Consider the following 20,835-nt stretch of genomic DNA (forward strand, 5'->3'; position numbering starts at 1 on the left):
AAGACAACGCACACACAGAGCTGAAGAGATGTATACTCTTCCCAGAGTGTGTGAATCTGCTTCATAACAGTGAAAAATAAGGTCATAATGCAGGGCTGTGGTTATTATTTATTAGAAACATTCTCGGAAAGAGCCCACTTCTCCCGCTAGCTATGTTCTCTGCTATGTCAATATGTATAATTATCTCTGATTAATGCCGCTATTTCACACAGAGACTACGCATAATGAATGTCCTCTCTATAGCCTGCACCCGCCTGATTACAAATAGGGAGTTTTGTGTGCGTGTGTGTGTATGTGTATAAACTGCTCAACCTGCTTTAGTAGGGCAGTGTGTAGTGATTTATGAGTCCAAAGATGCTTTGAGTCTTAATATAACACAGCTGTTCCCCCGAGGAGAGAACCTGTACTGCTCCGTCCTTCAGAAAAGAAACACAGCTAATAAAAAGAGCCTCACGTACAGCTACAAACACACACACACGCACACACACACACACAAGCTCTGCTTTTGGCGGGTGTTTTCACATCACTGAACAAGGAGTTTTAAAGTCTATTTTATATCACAGAGTGAAACATTTATCATTTTCTGCAGAAAATGCTGTTCCTTTTAGCCTAAGGAAATTGTAATGCATATATTTCAATTGGAAATGCAGGCTTGTGTTTTACCATCAAACACAGTAGCTTTTTTTCTTTCAGATTCATGTATAATTGATACCATTTCGAGAGAACCTGATTTTTCCTTCTCTCTCTCTCTCTCTCCCCCTCTCCCTGTCTGTGTGTGTCTGTGTGTGTGTAGCACCACAATGGGGTTTCTGCCGACTCCAGGGCCAGAGCAGATGCCTTTCCCTCCAGACTCTTCCACCTGTGGCTCAAAGCCAGTCCCTCCGCAGCAATGCACAGGTATTGAGGCAGTGAGCATCCAGTCTGAATCTACCTACTGCTTATCCATGCAGACACTGACATCTCTCATCTCCCCTGATCCTTTTAGTGTGTGCTATGTTTGGAGGGTTGTGTGCTCGTTTTTAAAGATGAACTTTACCTTAATTACATAACAGTAAGCGACACAAGGCGTGAAACTTTAGGGTATATTATTAGACAATGAATATTTCATGAGCCTTTTTTTAGGATACCTTTTGTTTATTTCATTAAAAGTTGTTTGCATTTCCATATAACTGCATTGTTGTTGGGCCTTAGGGCTCGAAAACGGAAGACAATTTAACAGGCCTTTGGTAGCAAGAAAACTTTTGAAATAAAATTTTAATGAACTTCCATTGGAGAGTTTAATGTGTGTGTGTGTGTGTGTGTGTGTGCAGGCATGTGTATGTGTTAACGGTTGAGATGCATATGTTATGGCAGAGCTGCAGTAGATAATACATGACTACCTTTCACTCAGCTAACATTAGAGAGAGAGGGAGAGCAAGTGCACTGGGAGCAGGGTGTTAATAAGGTGAAGAAAAGTTCGTCTCATGCCCTGACCTTTACGTTCCTCCACACAGGCTTAATTGGCTTGTTTGCGGATGGGAATAATGGCTTGATTAAGCCAGCACATCTCGCATGCCGAAGTCACGCTGAATTATTCACGAATAAATACAGCAAATGCTACAGTAAATTACTTACGCCACACTCCTTTTTTATATTTTCTTTCCGTCTTTTTTTTTTTTAACCAGGCGACGAGGAATTATCCATTACTTTTTGTCAAACCAGTATTGCTCTCCATGAATGAATACTCGTGTGAATTGAACGGTTATAATTTCAAACGGTTTCTGTTTGATTAAAAGGATGCATAGAATGCATCAAGTGTGTGTGTGTGTAAATATGTATGTATGTATGTATAAATATATATATAATTTTTTTCTCTTACAGTAGCTCCACCACAATTTGTAATCCTGTGTGTGTGTGTGTGTGTGTGTGTGTATTTGGCTGACAGGTGTGCGTCCACCACCTCCTGCTCCTTGTGGAGGAGTGGTAATGATGCAGTTGACAGTGCCTCCCACCCATCAGCCCAACCCACACTCTCCCCCCCAGTGGAAACACAACAAATACTATAGCATGGACCATCAGCGCAGCCACAAAGTTACAGAGCTCCCCCTGATGGACAACTCACAGGTAGGCACCGCTGATACAAGGGTGGGGAACATGGGTGTGGCTTGTGTGAATTTGGATCAACAAGTCTGACAGCGGAGGTCACTCAGGACAGCACATACTCTTAAAACACATACACACACATTTAAAAAGGCCCTCAATTACCATAGCAATTAAGTGGTGTGTTGTGTGTTATGTGTTCTGGACAAAAAACTACTTCTTAACATTTTAGCATTTGTGTACTGGTTTTAGACCAATCCACCAAAAACCTGTTTATTTGTAAATCGTTATGAACATAATTAAATGCATAATTGACATTTGAAGAATTGTCACTCTTCTATGACTAATTCTCTTTGTTTCTTCAGAGCAGTCCTCAACTGGTCAGCCCCGCTCCTTCACCCTCCCCTACCTCACACCAGACCAATCAGAAAAACAGCCATTCAGGCCACGCCCCCATCCACATCATGCCTCAGTTCCCTCGGCAGTTTGTCCCTGGCCAAGGTGAGGAGTAGCGTTTTGTTTTGTGTGTATGCGCGTGCTGTGTATTTATATGCCTCTAGGGTTTTGACTGTATTCTCTGGTTGTCTTTTGGTTTATCTGCCTCGGTGCCAGCAGGTGATGGCCGGTATCCTCTATTGGGGCAGCCACTTCAGTACAACTCTGCTATCAGACCGCCTCTCCTGCATGGCTCTCATATGCTCCCCAACCACCGTCAGCAGCACCAGGTATCTCTCACACACACCCACACACACACACACACACACACATACATACATACACAGAGACATATACACCCACTACAGTACAACTCTGCTATCAGACCGCCTCTAGTGCACAGCTCACATATACTCACCAACCACCACCATCGGGACCAGGTTACACAAACACACACACACACACAGCATTACACATTTAGTTTTACATTGCCAGCGTGGAATTAACTTGTTGCTTTGTTGAAACTCATGAGGCGCTGTGTTGGTCTTTTTTTAGAACTCTGTTGGAGTGCGGCACGCTGGCCGAGGGAAAAGACAGGTTAAGAAGGCACTGTCCACAGAGCAGAGCTCTGACACAGGTACCAACTGCACACATATACATGCATAGACACACACAGAGACCACACACTACAGCACCACACCCTCACACAGTCATGTACACGCACACATGCATAGACACACACACAGACCACACACACATGCATAGACACACACAGAGACCACACACAAATGCATAGACACACACACAGACCACACACTACAGCACCACACCCTCACAGTCATATAGACACACACAGAGACCACACACTACAGCACCACACCCTCACAGTCATATACACACACACATGCATAGACACACACAGAGACCACACACTACAGCACCACACCCTCACAGTCATATACACACACACATGCATAGACACACACACATGCATAGACACACACAGAGACCACACACTACAGCACCACACCCTCACACAGTCATATACACACACACATGCATAGACACACACAGAGACCACACACTACAGCATCACACACACAGTTACACACACACACACACACACGCATAGACACACACACAGAGACCACACACCACACACTCACAGTCATACACACACAGACCAAACTCATCCATACCACTCACATGCACACAAACCAAACGCTGCTGTACTACATGCACAGAGGCCAAACATCTGTACAGCAGAATTCATTTTTGAATCTGTGAACTTTGTATGAGTTTTTCCATTTTAACATATTTTGTATTGACAAATCTTTGAACGTCCTGTGTTCTGTTTCCATGGATACAGTGAGTGGACGTGTCTTGGAGGTGACTGACCTGCCAGCGGGGATCAGTCGTGCTGAAGCAGACTCTTTACTGGTTGAACTGAGTAAACTGGGAGCGCTCATTAAATGGCTGCCAGAGCAGCAGCCCAATCGCATGCCGTGCATGGGGAGCAAACAAGGTGGAGACTCGAACTCTGAGCCCCCTAAACCCCTCCCAGACCTGGCCTCCACCTACACCATCTTAGCCACGTTTCCTTCCAGACAGGCGGCACAGAACGCACTGCTCAAACACAACAGCGTCCTTAACGCCTTCAGACTCAGAACTACACACAGAAACTACAACTCCCACAGTCTGGAGAGAGCTAGCTCACACTGAGCCCTGCCTCAACCAATCACCTATCACCAACACTGCCTCTGCTTACTTCCTGCCATCTTGATGCCCCACCTATTTTTTTTTCTCCAACACATTTGCTCAATAAAATGGGTTTTCATATTACGGGTTTATTACTCTGGGTTTAATACAGTTGGTTTTCACATGGGTTGTACAAAACTTTGGGAATATGTTCTTTTTGAAATCTTGGTTTGAAAAAGTTTCACATACTCTAATACTAAACAAGCCAAAAACAAAAGCATTTTTGAGACCTGCCCAGGACACAGGTTTCTGTATAATACCTTTTTTTTTTTTGGAATGAGAAATCATTATAACCGACACAAATTTTGACTGCACTGCTATTTTCCCCAGTTTCTGTGTCCCTGGACCAGTTAGTTTAGAAGAATTTTTTTTTTTGGTGTGTTTGTCTAAACCAGGCACTGTTTCACACACAGACACAAACACCCAACAAGAGATATCACAGTTACTTCACTGATGTGTATTGCTTGACAGTGAAGCATTTTTTTCCTTACTGTGCCTTCCACCATACCTCTGCTGCTGTGCTTTGTCAGAATCCTAGAAAACACCAATTCAAAAAGCCAGAGAAAAATTATTGATCATTTATGTTAAACAATAATTGTCAGACTCTGCTCTCCTCTGAATGTTAGCTTTGGTAACAAACTCAAATTAGAACTCAGTTTTTCGAATTCACGTTGTGTGATTTTAATATAATTTCAAAGGAAATGAAAATGATTTTTTTAAGTCTCTCTGTCTCTGTCTCTCTTCTCTCTCTCACTCCCTCTGTCTCTCTTGGCTGGTAGCCTGTTTTAAAACTAATCACAATGGTCAATTTAATACCAGTTTTCACATCTACACAATTCGGGCTTTAATTTTACTTCTGTTTGTTGAAAGTGTGTGGACTCTTGGGAACCTGTCAAATGTTTGCTGGTACAACTTGTTTTATTTCAATTTGAAACGAATAAACGTTTACACAGAAATGACTTGTTTTATTTGGGCTGTCCAACTTCAGGTTGTCTCCAGGCACCATGTGCCTTAAATCAGTGGTTCTCAACTCCAGTCCTGTGGACTCCCTGTCCTGAACGTCTTTGTTTTAACGCTTCATTATCACAGTTAATTGAGCTAATCAAGGGCTTGATGATTAATTGATCCCTGGAATCAGGTGTGTCAGTCCTGATTTAAGACAAAGATGTGTAGGACAGGGCTCCTCGGGACTGGAGTTGAGAACCGCTGCCTTAAATGACATGATCAAAAAGAATCTATTGACCTCCTGTTGGCGCTTCTTATAGGTGAGGTTGGGGGTGCTCTTCAAGACATCGTTTCGTGTCCTTAAAATGCCCCACTTATGTCGTGCTCTTGGAAAGGGAGGGAGATAGCACCGTCTGCTGGCGAGTTCGCGCAAAAACAACCTGAATCCTCCAAACTATCGCTAAAGCGATTCACTACTTTACGCTTGAATTACAACGCAATGACGTTGTTGCAGCACAATGCATGATGCAGAAAAAATAACTACTGCATCGGTTAGCAGTTTATAAAATAAAAGAGTGTGCATGTGTTTGATCGAAACTGAAACAACTATTGAAAAGTCGTCTAAAACTCCGGTTGAATTGTGGGCATTGTTGTCTCATACCATGAGCACGCCACATTGTAGGGGTTGGGTTTCAACTACAAGTCCCATTGTCACAAGTAAAATAAGGACGTTGGGACCTTGTTACTACGATCTTATGAACGCAACATAGTGTTGCTACGTTGCATATTGTTTTTTTAGTTAAGATTTAAAGCTGATATTTTAGGAACACAAGTTTCACTTCAAAGTTTTCGAAATGTTGCCCGTAATGTGCCAGACTTTAATGCCAGAAACTATGTTGTGGTTTTGATTTTTTCTCCTCTTTCTATTTTTTTCTTTCATTTTTGGTATGCAAACAGAATTATTGCATTTCGGAAACGGTGTGTTTCGTCAGCGTAAGATTTTATGTCAAATCGTTCCTTGGTCACCGCAAGGATGAACAGGATGGACAACAATAGGACGGTTGTGGTCTTAGGGGTGCCAGATGTCCTTCTCTGCGAACGAATGGCCGATAAATTGACAATTCATTTCCAGCTTGCGAAGAGTAAGGGAGGAGATGTTGACAAAGTTCACTACCCCACCAGCTTCAGAGGGGTTGCTTTTGTCACCTTTGGGAGCCCTGAAGGTAAATATTTAGCCTCTTCATATTGTCTACCTAAAAACAACGTTTAGCGGCGCCAAACCACGTCAGTATCAGCAATCATTAATTTCACGAATAATGGCAAAATTAAATGAAATAATATTACAAATATCGTAATATTAGCTAAACGTCTCTGATGACTGCGCTGTGATTACAGACGCTGATAGGGTCGTCAAGTATACACAGGTGATGACAGACAAGGAGTTTCCTCAAGACTACACACTCACTGTATTCAAATACACTTCAGAAGTATGTATACCATGCTTACCACCTTATTGTCACTATTTACTATGCTATTATTATGTACTTGCTGAGTGTTTCGAATTTATGTTTAGGAGTGATACTGAGTGAGTGGGGAGTAAGCATTCCGTTGTACTTTTTACACATGGCAATAAAGAATCTAGAATCTTGAATCTTGAAACTACACATGTACAGACACAAACATGTATTACTAATTTTACACTCTGCGTTTTGAAATATTGGCGTGTGTGCTCTGTTACAGGTGTTGTTCTATGTTTACGCTGAGGTGGATCTATCCATTTTCAGTGAATTTCGGAGATTGATAGCGTCCCTGCAGACTGACCATCGCTCTGTCCATATCTGCCCTCTGGAGAAGGGGGCCATGGTGTCAGTTGAGGGTCCATTTACTGCTGTCAGGGCCCTGAGACAAGACCTGATCGAGCGAACTCAAAGTGTGAGAGGCCAGGGTGCACAGATAACTTCAAGCCGAGAAAAACACACAAAATTTGTAATGACACCTAAAGATAGCCCCGTAAGAAGTGAAGAAGCGTCCGTATGGGTGGATACACACATATTTACTTACATACAGACGTTTCACAAGGATGAGTACGATCGGTGTCTGCAGAGGTATGACGTTTGTGCTATACCACTACAGAAGGGTGATTTGACAGAGGTGCAGATCTATAGCATAACCAAATGGTCTGCTGTGGCATGTGCTCGAGTTGAACTGGAGCAGTTGGTGAACAGTTGGCAGAATCTCCTAGAGACCAGACAGATCGACTGTGCTTACTTGGATCAGCGCGAGAAGAGGAGATTGTTAAAAACCTGTGAAGATGCTCTCATGGTTTATGGGGACGTTTGTTACTCTCCCACCGACTCTCATATTGAGATCATTGGACCGCCTTCCTCTGCTCTTTGCTTTTGTGAACTGGTAATGGGTAGAATTGAGAAGATGAATCATAAGTATGGTGTGAGCAGTGAAGGAGACTGGAAGTTAAAGTAACCGTACTTGTCAGGATCCACACAGTAATGATTGTTTGGACTTACATTGCTACTAAAAAGAGATGAGTCTTTCTGAAGAAACTCTATCAAACTGGAGTTACTGATTAACATGTCTGTTTTTCTTATTGTCCTTTCATTTGACAAGATGCAGCGCTACACGAGTATGGGTGGTAGCTCAACTCCGAATGTGGTCTCTCAGTTTTGGATTGAGGGAAAGGAAAAATGGGTATCCAGTGAGAGTTAATCCCGTTCTAGATTTCTGTGATTGATTTATGTGTAGAGCTAAGTATATAATGATAGTAAAGACACGCCGTCCTCCACACACCCTGAGATTCCTGAGTGGTCTCATTATGCAGTGAGCCTAGACTGGCGTCCTGTCTCCTCACGGAAGAGTGGCAGGTTTGAAGAACTGTCCTATTGGATTTGACAGAACTCTGTATGTCTAAAATGGCTTAAGGAAAACTGCTCTCTGTTCAAAAAACTTTACGTTCAAGTATAGGAATGCATGATGACCATTTGGAGACAGGTCCAAGAAACTAAAGTTTAACATGTCTGTAAGGTAAATTATAAGTGAAGACAAATCATTTGACCTCTTAGTAAATGACTGTCTGTTTTACCCCATTTACCCATCTTATTGCAGTAATTAAAACATTTTAACACCAGAGGGCAGTGTTCTTTTGCCTAAAACCCTAAATAATTAAGAAATTTACCGTTATTATGTGTGCCAACAGACAGCATGTCTGTTATTATTAGTCAGCTAGATATTCATTTATGGCATAGTTCTACCTCTTAAAATTGAATCTGAGGATTTTCTATTTACTCAAAAGATGGACATTTGCTAAATGTTTTCATTTTCCCTAAAAGTCTTTTTTTGTAATTATTTGAGGTGTACTCCTGGTTTGTTTGTTTTATTTGTTTGCTTGTTTGTTTGTTCATTTTTTTGTTTTAAAGCTGGAAAAATACTCAAAACCATGTCTTACCCCAAAGTTAATAAGTACTGTGATTGTGAAAGGATTGGAAAATCAACCAACATAAACTAATTAGATATCTTTGTTATATGTTTACTCCTGTCCACATACTTTTAAAATCATTTTTACAGCTTTGTTTCACAAGACAACCTAATGATTTTGTTGTCTTGTTTGGCACAAATTTAAGTTTTAATCACTAATTACTCTCAGACTCTAGAATCTGAATTGGACACAAGGCAGATGTTCTGTCTGCACGTTCCATCTTAATCTCTGTTGATTAAGAATTTTTGAATAGCAAATGAAGTTTTCTGGCTTCTGTATTTAATTAATCCAATGGCTACCAAGGAGACTTGTGATGATCTTGTAATTAAAAAAGCATTTAATAACCAAATAACAGATGCTGGTTTTGGGCTGCTGTCTAACCACAGAGTTGACAGATTTGATGACAGATGACAAAGGGAGCATTTGAAGGGAAACATACTGGGCATAGTTCTGACCTTTTATAGTCTCAGACGATATGTAAACTAACAAAGAACAGATGGAAAACTTATTATAGAACAATGAAGGGTTAGTAACACTGTGCTATTCTGATAGTTTGGTAGGGTAACTGAAGGATACAGAGGCACAATGGAAAACTTTTCAGTTGATTGGGAAAGAGAACTTTTTTCTTTAATCACAACTTGTTTTGGTTTGGACTTCATCACATCATTTGATCTAAAGGTTTTATTTGTAATTTGTGCGATAGTCTGTTCTTGAACTGAATTGTTTTGAATTAAAAATGTGAAAGTCATAAATGTCTAAAGAAAGGAAATAATAGTGTTTCGGTTTGCTTCTTCGGGGAAGTGTAGGAAAACACAGTGAGAAAGAGAGTCTTTTGGCTGCTATGACACACTGAGTTTTATCTCTGTAGAGGCTGCTGTGTGGAGTTAGACTGTAAGTATGTGAGGAGGGAGAAGGTTGTATTCACACTGTGTGTGTGTGTGTGAGGGTTGCAGCCCTGTCGGTGGTCTCCGAGCTGAGAAGCGCCGTAGCTTTGACAGGTAATTACGATCAACCAAATCTGCTGTGTGCCCTTTGCCCTTTCACCCTGTCATCTGCTGTCCCTGCGTGCCAGCACGCTCTGCTTAACTCTGTCAAAGCTCCACAAACCCCCCTCTCTCTCCCAGTTATCAGCCAAAACAACCTCCCCAGACAGGGAAAAATCAACACCTCAGACTTTATCAGACACCTTCTGACATCACTGTTAACCTCAGGAGACCCAGCACCATTCACACACACTGATGGAGACATCATACAGTCCCTCTGATACCAGCCTGGACTGCACTCCAGTAGTATGATTTACTATTTGATTTGAAGATTCTGTTATCTGTTTTTGGAGAGAATTGTTTTTAAATGCAAATTATGAAAATCATAAAGAGATGAAACAATAGTGTTTGTTTGCCTAGTGTTTGCCTGTTCATTAGGTTTCGCTTATCATGTTGGAAACATGGAGTGGGCCCCTTTGTCTGTGTCCATGCATGTGTGCACCTGTGTGTGTATGTTTTACAGTCAAAAAGACATCCATGTGCTTGTGACCTAAGGCTGTTCTGTTCTGTTCTGTTTTGAATGTTCAGTTCTGTGACAGGTCATTCAGAATAAAAGACTGAAATGTCAGCATGTGACCTATACACTCTCACATTCATTTATTTATCAACCTCATTACATATACATTACATACACAACAAACACACCAAACCCTGTTCCATCCTGGAAATATCATCACGTCCAATGCAGTTTACTCAGAATAAGTCTGTTCAAACTGGAAAACTCATCTCCATGATGTCACCTGGAAGAATTCCATATATGTAGGAATATTGTCTGGTTTTTATTGCAGATATCTGTGCATGATATGACTGTGTTGTGTCTGCTCTCATCATTAAAACATATAGGTGCAGGTATAGGAGCTGTCCTTTAAAACTCATCTTTCGGAAACCTTTTCATCACACTGAAGGTCTCGACCCTTTCATGCCAGACTCTCTCTCTCTCTCTCTCTCTCTCTCTCTCTGTTTTCTCTTTCACTCTGTAGTCCTCTCTTTTTCTCTGTCCCTCCCCCTCTCTCTCTTCCTCCCTGTGTGTACAAGTGGACTAATTGGTTTTGTCATTCAGCCCATCTGGGTAGGGCTCTTCTGATGTCTCTCTCAGACCTGCTTTTGCCTCTGAACAATATTCCCCTTTTCAAAGTGTGTGTGTGTGTGTGTGTGCGTGTGTTCATGTGTGCGTCTGAGTGAGGATGACATCACTCATAAATGCTAGAATGAGTGGGTTGTGAAGGACACCCCTCTCGGAAATGCATTAAATTGAAACTGGTTCTGCTCCCCCCGTCCCCCACCCCACCTCTAGCTCTCTGAAAAGAGAAAAGACATGGAGCAACTGTTGAATTCCCTCCATGTTCTCGTCTCTTTCATCTTTAGATCACTCTGCTTCTTTTCCTTGGCACTACAATGAGCTTTTGGTCTTATTTCATATAAGAAGCAGACTGTAGGTTCGCATAAATCTTGTCCAAGTGTTGATTACGTTTGGGAGCTCTGCATTCCCTTTACGGTTTCATATTTTGGTGGAGACCGTACTGAGACGTTAAGCTTTTCATTGGCAGAGAGTGTAATATCACAGGATTCAAACGCACGCAGCTAGTGCAGTCCAGAGTGGAGCAGAGTGGAGCTCGCTGTAGGAACAACAACTGCTGAAAATTAGTTTTAGTCTGGCACCTACTACCCCCCCCCCCGTCCCACCCGTCCCACCCGCATTTCAAAATACAAATATTAAAAATGACAAAATGACAAAAGAGGACATGTTCACGTCACTGAACTGATTCTGTCACTCTGTTTGTAAATATGCCGAGTCATTCGACACCTCTGCGTTGTGTTGCAGTGTGAAAGGGTTGGCCTTGGACTCACTGTGTCTCTGACTTTCCCTCTGTTGCTATGGTTGCCAGTTTCTGAAGTACCAGAAAGACAGTGTCTAATACAAGGCTAGAAAATCCAACACAAATCAATCATTCAGCAAATAAATGGCATGAGAATAAGTAATTTACAGCATAGTGGATTAGAGCTGATTTCAATTTTCATTGAACCCCCCTCCCAAAAAAACAATAACATTGTAATGTGGATTTGTTGTAATTATATGACTTTACTATTAATTATTTATGAAACGAGAGAGAGGACAGCGCAGTATTATCTGATAATGCTGCAGAAATATTGATTATGTTTCTGTGTGACTGCAGAAATGCTGTCTGTGAGCTTGTGTAAGTGACTGTAGCAGTGTCTAGAGAGGCTGTAAACAAGCCTTTCCATTATAAACAAACACAGACTGAGTACAACCAAATGAAAGCTTGTCTCTGCTCTGCTCAGTGGAGTCTATTTCTGCATAAACATTAACAGAACAACACACATCTTCACCTCCCCATACATCTCTATAAGGTCATCTCCAAGCCTGAGCCAAAAAATGAAGTGTATGTGTGCATGTGCGTGCGTGCATGCTGTGTCTGTGTGTACGTGTCTGTGTGTGTATGGGTGTGAGTACATGCATGCATACATGTTTCTGTGTATGTTTGTGCATATGTGCGTCTATGAAAGGATGTGTGTATCTGTGCATGTGTCCGTGTGTGTGTCTGTGTATGTAAGTGTGAGTAAATGTGTGCACGTGAGTTAGTGAGCTAGTGTGTGTGTGCTGGTTTGTCAGTGTTAAGGAAATAGTGTAGGTTGGTTTGTGCCTTGAAAGGTTTCACAGCCCAGTCTTCCTTGCTGGGTTTTCCCTATCAGTAATTTATAGGCTTGGCCCCAGAGAGGCCTCCGCCCGGTCTGGTCCTGGGCCAAGGTGAAAAGTGCTGATTACTCATGTTAGCCCTAGTTAAAAGAGTGTTAGCCAAGGGCAGGTCACACCTGCAGCTCAGACGCTCAGCTCTGGACAGGGGGATTTGTGTTTTTTACTCACAGCAGGACTGTGTCTCCATGGATAACTGTACTTTGGAGCTTAAGAATGGTGATCTCATTGTGCACTGCACTGATAATATATGTGCTGTTTCAGGAACTGAATGGAGACAGAGAGAGAGAGGGAGAGAGAGAGAGAATTTTAACATAGACAAACAGTGCTGCACCTCACGTTACTGAGTAGTAATGGACTGGTATGAAGAAGAGTTTTGTGAGAGCATAAGAGAATAAACTAATGTTAATGAGGAAAAGAAAGAGAGACACAGAGACAGAAGTGTTTGGTGGCACTGAAGGTTCAGACTGACCGAAGTGTGATGTCTGTGCCTGAATCCCTCTTTGTTCTTGCCTTCACCCCAGGAACAGCGCAGAGGCCTGTGATGGGATCATGCCTCTGTCTAACACTGCACACATATTCACACTGTTTTTGGGACACAATGAAATCAGGAGCTGAACATTTATTTGTGTGTGTGTGTGTGCACGTGCCTGTGCGTGCGTGCATGTGTGTGTGTGTGTATCTGTCTGTTTGTGTGTGTACATGTGTTTGTTCCTGATGGTGGGGGAGGTTTTGTATGATATGCTGTTACTGATGACACTGTAAATATATGCTGAAATAATACTGGACTGAGAAATGGGCGACAGAAATGTCGAACTATTAATGTACAAGTTATTTTGATATTATTTATCACTCAAATATTTTATCATTTGGACCAGTGTACAGTTTGATGATTTCTTCTCTGTGGCTGGGCATCACTAATACTGAACTCTAAGACCCAACAAAAGAGAAGCTTGCACATGGGTGTATGTTTACGTACATGCGCGTGTTTGTGTGTGCGCGCGCGTGTTTGTGTAAGTGTATGCGTGTATGTGCCTTTGGAACAGTGAGAATGCGTGTTCTCCTGCATAAAGCCTGTGTCCAGGGGCTACAATAACACCATAATGACTCCAGTTCTCTGACGGCGTATGGAAAAAGAGAGGAGGCAGTTTTATATGGAATACCAGGCTCAGCGGGCATCAGAGGAGCCGTTTTCCTTATGGACATTCCTTACATCACACACATCAAACGCGCTGATCCATTCTTTACGATGTCGGAAAAAAAAGCCTTAGACAGTTTTTTACATGGTTAACAAGTTCAGTCTGAATATTAAATAAGCAATGGAACTTTAAAATAAGATTTTTTTTTTTTTCAGAAGCAGTTTTGACTTTATGGAAATACAAAATGAACTTTTAATGTGTTGATGAACGGTGATGTGTGTGAGTGTGGGTGCTGAGTATTCATCCCTTTTTTGTTGTTGTTGATGTCGTTTTTTAAAATCAATCCATTAGACAAGAAGGGTGCATTATACATTCTTTAGCCGGGTGATCAGACTCTCTCTGACTGCTGAGAAATGCTTTTTTATTTGCATAAAAGCATCTTTCACTGAAGATCACACAGAATGAGTCATTTACAAAGTTTCATCCCCGTCCATTACCAGTCAGTAATATGAGGTGCAGGACTGTTTGTCTATGTAAAAATGCTCTCTCTCTCTCTCTCTCTTTCTCTCTCTCTCTCTCTCTCTCTCTCTCTCTCTCTTTCTCTCTCCCCCTGCTCTACCACTAACCCATTATTCCTTAACAAATGGAGGCAGGAGAAATATATGTAAATTTTGGACAGATGCAGTGCAGATGTGTTAGGAGAGCTTGCCATTTGAGTGAATATAGTGGGGAGAATATACACTTTGACTATCCAAACATTGCTTAAATATATCAAGTGCATAATCAAAAGTGTACATGCAGCATGTGAAGGCATGTTTCTCTGGTTAAACAGTATGCAGAATGGATTTCAGTCACCGCTGGGGTGTGGCGCTAGCGTGACTGATCTGGTGCAGTTTTTACTCCCTTTGTGAGTCTTGAGTGTCAATAACAGCTGTTTGCCTGATGCCACTGGTCTGAGTTGGAGTCCGTCTAAGACGGATATCAATGTATTACATATAAGGCTGTGACTGCGGTGCCCGTCATAAAATAACCGACATCTTCTTAACTCATATCTGAAAAAACATGAATAACAAATGCTCTTTAAAAAATAGCATAGGTATTTTTCTTTATGTATCTACAAAATTCAGGTGTTGGATTTTTGTGTTACAAACACAGAAATGAATAATGATTACGTATAAACGTAAGGGTTGAGTACGTTGTTGGTAATATTTGTGGTTTGTAAAGACTACTGTCTATATTTATTTCCTTTAGTGGAGTATGTGGATAGAGAACGTGCAACAGTTTATAATGGTAAATAGGCGAGTGAATCAGGATTTAGCCTGATCAGAGTGCTGGGTTTCTCAGGGCTTTCTCTTTAAACGGAGTGTCAAAAATGAGAGACTATAATCAGTTTATTGCTGGCAAAGTTCTGCTATGGGCAAGGGGCCATGTGTAAAGGCTATGACCTCATTAAGAAAGAGATTAAAACAGTTTTAAAGCTTTAAGCAGATTGCTCTCTCTCTCTCTCTCTCTCTCTCTCTCAGGGCTTTGGCATGAGAGATCAGTGTCTGTAATGAATGGCATTGATTCATGTCTCACTGTGCCTAAATGGCTGCTCATTTTTTAAAACTGTAGTCCGTCTGACCCAAATCCAAAAGGGCATTTATGGGGTTAATATGTAGCTGATGAAATGATTTGTATAAATGTAATTCTGCCTAGCTGTCCTGGTTTCAGTTTGTGAATTTCAGTTAATATGCATAGCCTCAATATGCATAGCCACAACCGGTCACTCACACACTGATGGCAAGAAATACAGATTCGTGTGCAATTGAAAAGAGGATCATGCTAATTTCTCTTGCAGCATCGGACACAGTCAAATGGCTGCGGAGAGCATGTGACTGTTAATTTCACACCAGTCAATGGGAGAGTGGTAAGAAGCTGTACTGGGATAGAATAGTTAGAGTGACACTTCTGAATGGATAACTGACACTGGTTTCAGGCCAAAATAAGGAAACAGATGACATATATGTGAAGCCCCTCTGCTGCAATTAATAGATAATCTGCACATTCATCAGTATTTATATTCAGAAACATCTTTATGTAGAATTTATTCTGTTAGCTGTTAAACTGTTACATGCATGTTACATGTTCTATCACTAAAAGAGTTTTTACAACAATATTAATGAAAGTTGCAGAAGTGCATGGAGAAGAAATTCTCATGAAATGAAAAATGAACACAAATGTGTGTAACACATTGGTCAAATGTACACAGTATGCATCTGATTCCTCATGTTGGCATATAATGACTGTCAGTGAACTGTGTGAGCAAGAAAGGGTGAGTGTTGGCAGAAAGTTATACACGGTCATAAAGAGGGGAATCAGCCCGTGTGGATTAAGCTTTTGGCATGCTTCTGTGTCTCCAGGAAATGTCATCAAAACCGTCAAACGAGCCTCCCACCTCTTAAAGGCCCGATCAAAGGCATTCCTGACAATCTCCTCTTATTAAAGCCTGCCAGCATCTGCACAACAGCATGACTTTAACGACACAGAGAGAGAGAGAGAGAGAGAGAGAGAGAGAGAGAGAGAGAGAGAGGATTTAACATAGACAAACATTGTTGCAGAGACTTATTTCCACTTTCTCCTGTGCCTCGGTCACAATGTAATTAATGTAGCAATGGTATGTGTTAATGGTAGATAGGGGTGTGTGTGTGTGTGTGTGTTGTGTCTGCTGTGAATCGGGAGATTAAGTAAATGATTAATAGGGGAAGGGGTTTCAAATGAGAAGGAATGGGAGAGGCAGTTTATTCCAAGAGTTTAGTCCAATTTTAATCTATTCAGAAACAAGTTTATAAGAAATAAAGCTGATGGAAACTCTTTCTCCTCATATCTAAAGTCACTGAGTTCAATAAACTGACAGAGACGGATTCAGACAGTCTTGTGTTTGTAGAGGTCAAACATAGGGGACACCAGACACAGCAAATCCTTCCCCCAATCCCTCAGACTGTCAAACATTTCAGACTAGTTGACACCCCATATCCACAGCCTAACCTCACAAGCCCCTGCCTCAGAGTGTCCTGACCTCAGTGTTTTAAATACACACACACACACACACACACACACACACGCATTTCCCCCACCAAACCTGCTGAGGGGCTTAGAACACTCAGGAAGATCAAAGGCTACATGTTAGCAGGGGCTCCCTGTATGAGAGCAGCACTTCATCTTCCCAAAATTACACACACACACACACACACAGAGCTCTCCTGCTCCTTTCCCTATCCCTTTCAGACCTCCATCAGTGTGCGTCCGGTCACATGCCCTCATCTGGAGATCTGTTGAGGGTTTCCATAGACCAGGGGAGGAACTGCAGTCTGTGGCAGAGTAAAACTGAAACAGAGGGAGAGAGAAAGAGCACTTTAACTGTTCGCTCTGTTTCAACTGTGTGTGTGGGATTCCAGGCTGGCAATGCTGCCTGCCTGTCGTCACAGTGGAGTGACACACACCACACACACTTATAACTCGTAAAAAACAGTATGACTTCGCAGATCAATCACAGGCTGTAGATGCAAACAGTGAAAGGGGAAGAGAAATGTAGCAAAAATCCCATGCAAGTTCTAGTAAGACCACACACACACCCCTATAGATCTAAACCAAGTTCTAATGAGATCTGACTTTTTCAGCTGTTGAGACAGAATGAGGAATATGGCCTCACATCAAAGACACAATGAATAGGTTTTACACTGGAGTGACTTCCTCTCTGTCACCATAATTTCCACCCTATAAATCACTGTAAGGAAGTCACACCACACACACACACACACATGCGCGCGCGCACACAAGCACAAACACATGTATACACACATGCAAACACACACACATGCTCACTTGCTTGAACCTATTGTATGATGTCAGTGACCTGTTTGCCCTAGATTGGTGTGTATGTCTCTTTACACTTCACACCTCCTGCCGACATCAGACAACACTTATCAGTTCTGGAGTCAAACTAAGGTTTACGTGCAGTTAAGTGTGTGTGTGTGTGTGTCCAACTGTGAGTTTTTCATGGGTGGCTCAATATTTTCAGAGGCACTGTTCGATTGATTTATTTGATATAATAATGATAATGTATGATTCATTAAGATGTAAGACAGTGCCCTGAAATACCATCTATAAAATGATATCATCTTACTTCAGACAAAATAGTACAGATATGACACAAACCTGCGCTCAGCTGTCTAAAATGAATCCTTGTTTGTCTGAAATGAGTAATATTATTACAGCATGAAGTCATTTTTGTCATATATCCAGTAATATGATTTGTTTGAATATTTTCCTACGGCAAATGCCAGTCCTGTCAGTTCCAGTTTGACTGATCAAACATTGGCAATATGTATGTTTTGGGGGTATCTCCTATGGTGTGTGTCATGTTCACGTGGTAACTAGGTTCTGTTTTGATGACCTTTTAATTAACGTGCAAGCTAAAACCAAAGCGTTGTTGAGTTCTTTGTTCTCTGGTTGTTACTGACAGATGTGATCATTGTCTAATCGCCCGAGTGAACTGGACTGGAGGAAACGCCATTGGTCCCAGAGGCAGGGACAAGCTCCATCAGTCCAGCCTGGCCATAAGATACTGCATCCCACCCACTCCCCTATAGAGATACAGCACAATGCAACATGTCGAACAAATTAAACCTTTGACATTTCTACCCCCAGTGGAGGTGCTGGATACTGAGGGGAAATTGGGATGTTGGGGTTTTCCGTCAGCGAGTCAGAAAAATCAGGAAATTCTATTTAAAAATGATTTATAAAAGCAATCAATGAATTACTTTCCTTATCTTTAAACACATCGTCACATGACTGGTGCAGGGTAAATGCTGTACTGCCACTAGCCAGGTGTGCTGGTTTTTAAGAGAAAGAAAGCACAGGCCTGCAGTGAATCCTGTCTGTTTAGAATGGAGAGGTGAGGAGGATACTGGGAATTGGATGGAATAGAGTTTGTTTGATGTGTGTTATTGAGAGACATTATGAGGGTTTTCAGGGTGAGGAAAGAATCTTCTGTTCAATAAGCTTTACCTGTTACACTCCCTGCCCACTGCCACACTCTCTGTCAGCTCAGTCTGCCCAGCCTTAACATCAGACACTGCCCAGAGAGTGTTCCCACTGCTCTCCCTGTCACACGTCATCAGTCAATTTCATATCTTCACTCAGGGAAAGCAAAAGACTGGGTTTATGTATGGGTTGTGTTTGGATGACGGACAGTTCTATTTTCTTTTACGCCATTTTTTTTTTGTTTTTGTTAAATAGTTTAAGTATACCATCCCTTTTTTGTCTTTTTCAGTTCATATCTTCAGCCCCTCCCAAAAAATTGTCATACATGGGGTATTGTTTTAAGACACTGCACTGACACCGGGGTCAAAACGCCATAATGAAACTGTCCATCAATACAGTGCAGATAATATCTTTCTCTCTTTCTCTCTCTCTCTCTCTCTCTCTCTCTCTCTCTCTCTCTCTCTCTTTCTTTTACCCATAAACCAACTCTCACACATTATTATGGAAATAACCTATTCTACATAAGTGACAGGTCTTATCTAGGTTTTAAAGTATGGTCAGATATGAAAGTCTATTCTGTCAGATAATTACACAGAGAAGATGAAGATGAGTTGAAAATGTCTTTGTGTCCCATGAGGAAGGCTGGCTGTCTAGACATTCAGAATGCTCTGTTTGTCAGACAGCTTACGCTCTAAAATTGTAGCTGTGTGTTTGTTTGTGTATTTCTGCATGTGTGTATCTCTGTTTCTTGTTGGCTTATAGCTCTGAATGCCATACACATATTCTGGGTGTGACTGTTTGTGTGTGTGTGTGTGTGCATATGTCTGTGTGTAAACGTGTCCGTGTGTGTGTGTGTGTGTGTGTGTGTGTGTGTGTGTATGTGTTGTCTGCTTAGGCTCTGCGTGCTATGCATATACTGTGTGTGTGTGTGGTAGGAACTGTAGCTGTTTGCTGTGTGTCTAAAGGGAGAATGTGCTCTCCTGTAATCACTGCCATATGTATTTTCTGTCAGGATCTGCTGAATGCTGGAGTTCTTCTCAAAGGCCCAGTGTGCCCTATTCAGGGCTCTGTTACAAAAAAAAACCTCCTGTAAAAAGCACATATGATTTATGTGATCATACTTTGGCAGTGTAATAGTATTTTTGCAATAATGTCTTACAGGGTTGTTACAATAATATCTTACAGTGACCAAGTCTATTAAACAGACACATACAAGCTGCTTTTGATTGAGTCAAAGGACATCTCAAAAATCAGAAAAAGACAGGGAACAACCTGTCAGTCTCACCTGCTGTGGGTTTAACTCATACAGATCACTCTGACCTGTTCTGATCTAATAGGCGCAGATATGATATATGAACTGATATATGAACGCCCTCATCCGCAGCAACCTGATTCCCCCTATTCCTGACTCAGAGCAGCAGCCTGACGGCCTGCACATCAGGGTGATTATTGTCTCTGTGTGTCTGTGTGTGTGTGAGAGAGAGAGAGAGAGTGTGGGAGGGGGCACAGGTGAATGCTCTGTTCCTGACAAACAGCCTCATGCCAGTTTTACATGATACATGTCAGCATGATCTTAGCTGCCAAGAACGCTGTCACTGATTATTATAACTCTTCTTCTTCTTCTTCTTCTTCTTCTTCTTCTTCTTCTTCTTCTTCTTCATAGTTGTTGTTGTTGTTCGAGTATCTAATTTTTTATCAAAACACCTGCATATTTACTAACTGTATACATACATATAAGCCTCATGGGTTTTTATTGTATTCTTATTCTTATATTTTGCCTCTACAATAAAATAAAAAAATCATCATTCAGATTGAACACATTTGTTTCCCCTCGTCTGCTTCACAGTCCTTTTTCTTGTCATTTCACATTCCCCTATACAAACACGAACCCCTTAATAAAAGCCAACCCAAATCTGAGCGGTAATAGCCGGGGGAAAATGTCAATCTCCCTAACTGAATAAATGTATATTGACAGAAATAAATGTGAAGGGCAGAATTCAGTTTGTAGACTAGGCAGTGGTGAAGCCATCCTCCACACCCTTGGGGAAGCTGGACATTATGAGTAAATATGATTAAAAAGTCATTCAAAAGCTATAAAACAAACAAAACGTCATCATTTACTCTTTTCCGTCACACTCCTCGGGTCAGCGAGTTTAACGATGTCCTTGGGGAGAATGTGTGGAGCAGAAGAAATATTTAACGTCATTT

The 20,835-nt window shown here is 41.5% G+C and overlaps 2 protein-coding genes across 2 annotated transcripts in view; both read left to right on the forward strand.

Moving 5' to 3' along the window:
- Window positions 1-4,345, forward strand: part of r3hdm1 (R3H domain containing 1) — a 28,091-nt gene extending 23,746 nt beyond the window's left edge. The window contains exons 18-23 of the mRNA XM_030770740.1: window positions 794-897; window positions 1,925-2,103; window positions 2,445-2,580; window positions 2,692-2,804; window positions 3,070-3,151; window positions 3,884-4,345. Of these exons, the coding sequence (XP_030626600.1) occupies window positions 794-897; window positions 1,925-2,103; window positions 2,445-2,580; window positions 2,692-2,804; window positions 3,070-3,151; window positions 3,884-4,236 (967 nt within the window). The 3' untranslated portion in view covers window positions 4,237-4,345. The remainder of the gene's footprint in view (window positions 1-793; window positions 898-1,924; window positions 2,104-2,444; window positions 2,581-2,691; window positions 2,805-3,069; window positions 3,152-3,883) is intronic.
- Window positions 4,346-6,220: 1,875 nt separating this feature from the next.
- Window positions 6,221-7,698, forward strand: rbm43 (RNA binding motif protein 43). Its single transcript, XM_030772187.1, has 3 exons — window positions 6,221-6,440; window positions 6,613-6,704; window positions 6,958-7,698. Exons 1-3 carry the CDS (start codon window positions 6,221-6,223, stop codon window positions 7,696-7,698), a joined length of 1,053 nt encoding a protein of 350 aa, XP_030628047.1.
- The last annotated feature ends 13,137 nt before the right edge of the window (window positions 7,699-20,835 follow it).

Source organism: Chanos chanos, chromosome 4 (genome assembly GCF_902362185.1).
Source record: "Chanos chanos chromosome 4, fChaCha1.1, whole genome shotgun sequence".
NCBI lineage: Eukaryota > Metazoa > Chordata > Actinopteri > Gonorynchiformes > Chanidae > Chanos > Chanos chanos.

Excerpts from the sequence above, each read along its gene's own strand:
- rbm43 (XM_030772187.1), top strand. The coding sequence starts at position 6,221 with ATGTCAAATCGTTCCTTGGTCACCGCAAGGATGAACAGGATGGACAAC. Across the intron at positions 6,441-6,612 it reads CACCTTTGGGAGCCCTGAAG|ACGCTGATAGGGTCGTCAAG; the intron begins GTAAATATTTAG and ends CTGTGATTACAG. Across the intron at positions 6,705-6,957 it reads TATTCAAATACACTTCAGAA|GTGTTGTTCTATGTTTACGC; the intron begins GTATGTATACCA and ends GCTCTGTTACAG.